The sequence below is a fragment of the Xenopus tropicalis genome, chromosome 9, assembly GCF_000004195.4.
Source record: "Xenopus tropicalis strain Nigerian chromosome 9, UCB_Xtro_10.0, whole genome shotgun sequence".
In the NCBI taxonomy this organism is placed as follows: Eukaryota; Metazoa; Chordata; class Amphibia; order Anura; family Pipidae; genus Xenopus; species Xenopus tropicalis.
The window spans coordinates 46015699-46024743 of NC_030685.2; the positions used below are offsets into that span (position 1 = coordinate 46015699).

Consider the following 9045-nt stretch of genomic DNA (forward strand, 5'->3'; position numbering starts at 1 on the left):
TTTGTGATTAATATAATAGACCATAAGTATAATAAACATAGGCTCTATTTTTATAAGATAGACTTATTCCCTGAAAGGCTCCGAAACTAGTGACTCCTTTCTATATACAAGGCTAGAATCTATCATCGCATAGTGGATTCTTCCCTGCATCGCCGTATTGCCCTATTTCAAATGACTGGAAGCCAAGTTTTAGCAGGCATTTTATAATAAAGCATTCAAAATAATAAATGGTGTGCAGGATAGGCAATTATTGGGGCAGGGTAGAAGATTTTTTACTTCAAACATTTTTGTTGTTTTTCCTTTAACTACAAATAAAAATACAGGTATGAGATGTTATCCAGAATGCTTGGTACCAGGGATTTTCCAGATAAAGAATCTTTCCGTAATTTGTTTGGTGATGTTGATATTATTACTGATGGTATTGCTTTCCCATGATACTACTGTTGCAGTCCCTTCTCTTGACACTCACAGTAACAGACCTTTCCCTAACACCACCTTGACTATATACTATATCACCATTAAATGTTGAACGCCAAAATGTAGCATTATATGCTTGTACCACACTGAGTCTGAAATGCTGGTGGACTCTGTGTGGCTGTCAAGGAACGGTTAAGGCCCCAATATGTCATGAGATGTGGGAGCCACTGTGTTTGTCTAAAAACCTAGTGCATCTGATACTGCCATTTCAACCATTGAAAGAGCGGGTTTTTGTTAAATGGGCGTGGCATTTTGCAGGCGTGTCCAATAAGTGGCCATGACTATGTAGACTAGCAAAATAAAAATAAAAAAGTTGTTATAGTGATCACTAAAGTTGCATTGGACAGAATGACCACTAGCCACAAATGTATGGAGAAACAGAGGGATGTAATAATGTGGAGAAGAATCAATGCATTGGAAAGCCATGAGAAGGAGTTTGTAACTGACTCTTTGCAGTTGAAATCTTTATAATAGCTCTCCGTTAGGAAAAGGGGCCAATTCCTTCTAACATTATAGGAGGCGGATTTTATCTGCTATATTCAAAAACATGAAGTAAAGAGATGAGCATTAGGGCAGTCATTTAGTTGCAATAGTCCAAGAGGAATAAAATATATGTTCATTGTAAGTAAGAGGATTGAATTGCAAAAATGCAAATGGAGGCTTGCCAAGGGCCCAAACACATTCCTTTTATTTGCAGTAACTTTTGACTTAAGCATCTTCACACCCATGAGCAGACCCCTCAATTTTAGCAGATGGTTAAACAGTAGCCATTCCCTTCTTTTTTTTCTTTTTTTTTTATCTTAGAAGTGGAGCAACATATTACCCTCAAACATCACTGCATACCAATATTACAAACTATTATTAAAAGTTATCACTGAAAATAGAATAAGTTCTGTATAGATTTTGATTAACTTTTCTTTATATTTTTTATGATACTGCACTCGTGGAGTTTTTAAAATATTTTGCACTCTTTCACATTAGGGGCCTCTCCCCTAAAAACAATATAATTTTTTTATCAGGACAACCAATGCTTTCAAAATATGCTAGAATTTTTGTTTAATTCCACTTCTGTGGTTTGTAAAGTCCCATGTTTCATGAATGTGCCAATACCAAATATTTATAGTTTTATGGAGATTTTTCAACAACTCCCAGCAGTTCACAGGTATGGGACCAATTATCCAGAATGCTTAGGACCTGGGATTTTCCAGATAAGGGGTTCTTCCGTAATTCAGATCGCCTACCTAAAGTCTGCTAGAAACATTATTTAAGCAGTAGTTAAATCCAATAGGATTGTTTTGCCTCCAATAACGATTACTTATATCTTATACAGTTGGGATCAATTACAAGGTACTGTTTTTTTTATTACAGAGATAAAGGAAACCCTTTTTAAAAATGTGAATTATTTGATTAAAATGGAGTCTATGGGAGATGGGCTTCCATAATTCAGAACTTTCTGGATAATGGGATTCTGGATTAGGGGTCAGATACCTGTACCAGATTTTCTAAGCACTAAAGCTGCAAACTAGATTTCAAGGCCAAAAATTCCACTAAGAGTTGGTTTACCCTAGAAACTATATATTTTGGAAAGAACATATTCTGACAAATCCAGAATAGATAACTGTCTACTCCAAACTACAAAAATTGCAATGCTGTCATGATGTTATCGGTTTATAAAAAATTCAAGAAATTTTTGAAAAATCACTTCAAAGCTTCCAGTCTATAGCATCTTATCTCCTACAGGTCATAAAGTAACCAGATAAAACATCCTAAACATGAATGCCAGGGAGGTCCAATGAACAGTATAAAAATGTTGCAGTTTGGAACATACAAAAATATCCCAAAATATGCACACCAGAGGTCTACTGAACAGTTTGAGGCTCAATATGCATAGATATTCTAAAGTATGTGGTATGTACTGACCCTCCCCCCCAAAAAAAACAATAGTGCATATGAATTTTCTCACCTGTTAACTGCCAAAAGAGCATCATGAATGCATGTTATGTCATTAGACCCCCTAACTTTACAGAGACCCACAGAAAACCATATATTTTTGCAAAGTACTCATTCTGACGAATCCAACATGGGTACAGATCTTTCTACACGGTTTCTTTGAAAAGCAGGCACTCGTTGAGCAAATCTACAGACAGAATTCTTGATTAAAAAGTAGCTTTATTGGAGTACCATAATCAATGTGTTGTTACATATTTGCCTATGATTAAGGATGGTCCCCACCAATCAAAATATACAGGTTCATTATCTCACCAGTCATAAAAGGACTTATATTAAGGAACACCCAATCCACCATTTTGGCGCCCTCATAAATAGCCTATTTAAGGTACAAAAAACTTATAAAAAGTTATATACAGATTAAGCTATCTACAGACAATCCTAATTGAAAAAGTAATTAGTTATTAAAAATCATTATGAAAACAGTTAGCAAAAGTAACATGAAGAGAATAAAAATCCAGTTGGTTTCATAGAATAATAGTTTCTTGGTTAAGTCACCTCCCCTCCTACCCAATTAAATCTTTTCAATGCCCTGACCATAAAACATTTCAGATTAGAAAAAGAGCATTGAAAAAAGTGTTTCGCTACATTAGTTAAGATTAGTTTCTTTCTTTTAGGTCTCAACTTATCTGTCCCTATACTGTTTCCCACATTTTTTACAAGAAATTCAATAAATTATGTGCGTTGCATTTAATGTACTTGTAATAAAGGGGTGTGAACCTTTATTAATATTAATAATTTGTATTAATTGACATTAATAACAAATATTAATACATATGCAAGATCAATGATTAAACCTTCTGGAAAACTGTTAGTGAGCAATAACTTACACACAAGTAATAATAGAATCAAAAAGATTTACTTATCTTTGTATGATTATAGTTACAAGCATAACTAGTTCTGCATCAGTTCAGCACAATCAGGGAGCCCCACAACCTTTGGTGCAAGACCTTCAGGTTCCCGATAACCAAGCGATGATCCAAATGTCCCGGCACTCTTTCAGGAGTCCTAGGCGAAGCTACTGACACATGGTAGAAGCAAACCCCCCCAACACCAAGTGCTGATTTGTGCAATATTATGTGCAAACTTTTATCATGAACAAAAGTTCTAACTATACAATTTATTAGCTTTGTAGCAGGCTTTATTTGTTGTACATAGAGTGTATTGTCTATCTGCTGTCTGTTTATTCCAAAGATATTTGCTGGGTAACAATACCTGTGATTACTGTTTACCCAGCAATATACATAAAACAAAGACATTGTACCTTGAACATTGGAAAATAGCAGCCCCAAAAACTGCTGCTTTTACTTAACTCAAATCTAAGATTTGATTCATATATCAAACCAGATGTATATATTGTAAATCATTATAAAATGAATTTTAAAAAAATCCACTATGCTACAGTACTGTTTGTTCTTAAATATTTTCCCCATAGAATTAGAAGAGAAAATATCTCCTTCCTTTATGTATTCACAAGTGATTCATCTACAGGCACCATATCAAAAAGAACCTTTGAATTTTTCACATTTTATTTTCATTAGAAGGAGTATAAGTATCACTTGGAGACAAAATATTCCCAAGAGTAGTTTGAGATGAGGGAGTTTGAAAGACGATGATGAGATGGTGATAGAAGACACACACGTTTCTTTGCTTTCATACTTATTTAACAAAGCAGTATGCAAGGTCTGACTGGCCCTGGAAAAGACCGTAAATAGGTCAGCCATTGGGTAAGCCATCTCTGTAATCTATCCCATAATCCACAAGGTTTCATGAAGAAATCATTAAAATCAGATCATATGCATCAGGCGGGGGAAACTTATCGGTGGGAATATTCCTAATAAGATAATGAGGATGTGAGGAGGTGGCATTCAGAATCGTATTAGCTGTACAGTGTTTCCTATACATAGAAGTATTGATTGTTTCACCAACTGCAAATAAGGACAAATCTAAAAATACCATAGATCTTGGATGTTTATGCTTAGTAAATTTTATATCTCTAAATTGGTTTGTATTAACATAATTAAAGAACTCTTTAAAGTTCCTATCATCCTCTAAGCATATAAGAATAAGATCATCAATGTAACAACCATAAAACTGTATGTAATTACTATAAGGATTGGTTTCTGAAAATATGAATAACTCCTCCCACCACCCCATATAAAGATTTGCAAAAGAACTGCATTTTTGTAAATAAGTATCATTAAAAAGAAAGTTGTGTGTCAGCAAATATTGGGTAGCCTCTAAAATAAACTCTCTTTAAGTGGATTAGAATTTAGACTGTTTGTTGACAGAAGAGGGCTTCTAAGCCTATAGCATGTGGAATACATGAGTATAAAGAATCCACACCCAAAGTACCCCAAGAAAAAAGCGTTCCATATAAATTCATCGAGTAAAGTGATACGATGACAACTATCTTTACGATAACTCAAAAGTCTCTATCAATGGCTGAAGAAGGTAGTCAACTAGTTGTGAGGTTCCCCCAGGAAGCCTATACCTTCCACTATAGGTCTCCCCAGGTCGATCCAGCTTGTGTATCTTTGGCAGGACAAAGTGGATACTGTACTTTAAGGTACAAAGCTATATCATCCGTAATTCTATTGACAAGATGGAACAAAACTCCTTGAAATTTTTTTTGTCCGATTACTTTTTAATATTTGATACATAGTCGCATCATGTAATTGACGTTCAGCTTCATTGAGAGAGTCTGCTCTATTCAGGTCTACAATTCATCCCCTTCATCATTTTTTATTACCATATCCATACCCATTATAGAAGCATTTAAAAATCCCAGCTGTCAATCATATATTGCCTGCCCCACCTCTATGCCTCAGGCAGAGAGTTACTTTCACTTTTTAGATGTTGCCACATTCCTCACATCTCACATTCCCCCTCCCTCTGCACCATGTAATTTTGTAACCAGTGCATGGACATGGGTATCAGGTGCCCCCATACTGGCACAGAAACAAGATTTTGGCAGGATGTAATGCCTGCTTTGATAAGTGTCCACAAAATTCCAAGGCTGAAGAAAATAAGATTAAAATAATTTATACAGTGTAAGTAAAGTTTATTTTGCTTGACAAACACAATAGAAAACAAGTTGGAATTTTTTATTAAGGTGACAGGTCCCCTTTAAACAAATTATCTTTGATTTTACACTATGGGAGTGCGCCCCTCTGTTTTTATGTGTTTCTAAGTATTGGTAGATTGACTTGCTATGTGAGGTGGCTGCCACCCTTTACTGATCACGCACCTTGAATGCTGTATTTTTTCTGTGAACCTTTACCACATTACTTTCATTTGTCTGATGGACTGTATATTGGTTCAAGAATATTGACTTGAAATCTTTGTTTTTATTTGTTACACATAGTGCCCATTTCTTGTACCCAATATTTGTAGACTCACAACTTTTTATTTACAAAAATGCGGCATCACTATGGGGGCTACGTTTGCCCCCTCTTTTGTAAATCTTTATATGGGGTGGTGGGAGGAGTTAATAATATTTTCAGAAACCAACCCTTATAGTAATTACATACAGTTTTATGGTCGTTACATTTATCTTATTCATATATGCTCAGAGGATGATAGAAACTTTAAAGAGTTCTTTAAATATGTTAATACAAACCAACTTAACATAAACATCCAAGATCTATGGGCATTGAAAGGATTACTTTGGGTAGGAGAGGAGGTGACTTAACCAAGGAACTGTTATTCTATGAAACCGAATGGATTTTTACTCTCTACTAGATATCCACCTTTTGATAACTGTTATTTTTGATAACTAATTACTTTTTCAATTGGAAATGTCTGTCGATAGCTTAATCTGTATATAACGTTTTTCTAACATTTAGTTAACATTTGATTAAGGGTATATTCAGAATTTGGGATAATTTATACGCAATTGTTTTAATGTTTTCAGTTAATAACATTTTTTGTATTTTTAATAGGCTTTAATTATGGGGGCACCAATATGGTAGATTGGGTGTTTCTTAATTCAAGCCCTTTTATGACTGGTGAGATAATTAACCTGTATATTTTAATTGGTGGGGGTCATCCTTAAATACCTTGCATCTTTGCCTATGATTAAGTGTCTGAACACGAAATGCATAAGGCAATTCCAATAAAGCTACTTTTTAATTAAGAATTCTGCCTGAATTTTTGTTCAATGAGTTCCTGCTCTTCAAAAAACTGTGATAGCCGCTCCCCTAGCTGAAAGCTCAGGGCGGTGCACTTGACCCATCTTCTCCTGTGGTGAGTTGATGGAAATCCTATAATTTTGCAAAGTTCTTTCTGCACAAAAGTTCTGCTAAGCTTTCCTAAAGTTAGCAGTTTTTTTGAAATTTGAAAATCACCTAAAATTGTTGCAATTTGTTGCATATATCTCACTTAGGGGTTGATTCACTAAAGGTCGATAAGCGGTATTGCATGTTTTTTTGCATTCAAATTGACGCGATAAATAACGACAGATTCGTCAAAGTAATTTTGCATGCGTTAAATCGCGCACTACTGCAGTGTGTTAATTTTAACGCATGCGTTTTGCACGTAGAAATAATACAAACGCATGATTCACAAACACATATGAAGTGTTAAACGTGCTAAATATCACATTAGTCTGTGCAAAGATTAACACCTACTTGGAGCAGGCGGTACTTAAATAAAATTGTGGTTCATGAGCTTTTGGCAACACAACATGGAGTTTGCAGTGAGATTTTTTTCAAGTATGTGTTGGCCCTAGAGTGATGTATCCTTCAGTTTTTGGGGAAATGGTCATTTTCAGAAAAGTAGTTTAACGAACATAATGGTTACGTGCGTTAAATCTTGTGCTAATATAGCAAGCGGCGAAATATATTGCGTGCAGCGGAAATTAACGCACGCGTGGAAAATAACGCAAGAAAAACACTCATCGCGACTTAAATAATTCAAACAACATCACATCTAAATTAACGCAAGTATTCTTTTAGTGAATCATGCGGTGTCGCAAAAAAAAAAATAGATAAAATTTTTAACGCTCATTTTAACGCACTTTAGTGAATCAACCCCATAATATCTTACACACAATGACACATTACCCAAAACATGAATGCCAGAGGTCTACTGAACCGTTTGATGCCCACTATGCATTGATTTACCAAAGTATGTGATATGTACAGACTCCAAATGAAAATTAAAGCATATGACTTCTCGCTGTTAACTCAGCTTCTGCAAATAAGACCCCCTGTTGCATATTATGTGTCATAAGACCCCCTAACTTTACAGAGAACCCTGCAAACCATATATTTTTGGAAAGTACACATTCTGATGAATTCCGAATAGGTAAAGACGTCTTTCTACACCAAAGGACCAAACTGCAAATCTTTGTTTGGCAGATGCTTCTGCTAGCATGTATAGCTTAAGTGCTTGACAGTTTAAAGTTCAACACATAATTATACTGCTTTAAAAAAATGTTATTCATTTTCAAAGCAGCGCTTTCAATTTTTTTTCCCGCAGAAGAAAAGCTGTGTGTGGCATCAGGAGGAGAAATGGAAAATGAAGACCAGAGTGAAGAGCAGCAAGAGAATGATCTGGAAAATGGTTTTGTGGATGCTGTTCCTGTTGATGAAAACCTGTTTACAGGAGAGGATATGGATGAACTTGAGGAAGAACTTTACACACTTGATTTAGAAAAATAATGTTTTTTTCCAATTAAAAAACTTAGAAAAAAATCTTTAAGTTCCAAAGGATCGCATTTCTTTAATGTGCTCATAAAAATATATATAAATATGTAACAGCATCTTTTAAGGGTTTTACGGAATTCCAAAATAAAAATTCAATGAGACCGTCAAATTAATGTGTAATACATTTCTTAGAATTCTGAGCATTTAAATTAATCTGTTTTTTTCAGTATAAATAATATGGATTTCACTTTTGCTGTTTTGGAAAGGTTTATATTCTCTTAATATGATCTGTCTTGTTGCTCCAAATGTATAGTGTTATGCATAACAGTTTCCGTTCTAGAACTATTCAGATTCCATACATTTACATTTTTTACAGAGAGAAATAAAGACCATCAATCTAATGTGTTTTCTAGAAATCTGTTTTACTCATCTTGAAATAATAAACGCCCAGCTTGTAATTAATTCACCTTATTGCAAATATTAAAGGGGTAGTGCACCTTTAAGTTAGCTTTTAATATGACTGGTATTCTGAGACAATTTGCAGTTGGTTCTCATATTTTATATTTTTTTTGTTATTTAGCTTTTTGTGCAGCAACTCTCCATTTGCTATATTAGAAGCTCTTTGGTTGCTAGGGCCTTATTTACCCTAGCAGCTAGGCAGAGGTTTAAATGAGAGATGGGAATATGACTAGGAGAGGGTCTGTGTAGAAAGATAAGTAATAAAAAGTAACAAACTTGTAGCCTCACAGAGCAGTTTTTGGCTGCTGGGATCAGTGACCCCCATTTGAAAGTTGGAAAAAGTCAGAAGAGAAAGACAAATAATTTAAAAAACGATAAAAATAAATAAATAAATAAATGAGACCAGTTGCTGGGAATAGAGCATTCTGTAACACACTAAAAAATAACTTAA

The 9045-nt window shown here is 34.7% G+C and overlaps 1 protein-coding gene across 1 annotated transcript in view; it reads left to right on the forward strand.

Moving 5' to 3' along the window:
- The window catches only part of zc3h15 (zinc finger CCCH-type containing 15), a 68275-nt gene extending 59739 nt beyond the window's left edge, over window positions 1-8536 (forward strand). The window contains exon 10 of the mRNA NM_001016105.2: window positions 7969-8536. Within this exon, the coding sequence (NP_001016105.1) occupies window positions 7969-8150 (182 nt within the window). The 3' untranslated portion in view covers window positions 8151-8536. The remainder of the gene's footprint in view (window positions 1-7968) is intronic.
- Window positions 8537-9045: the final 509 nt, after the last annotated feature.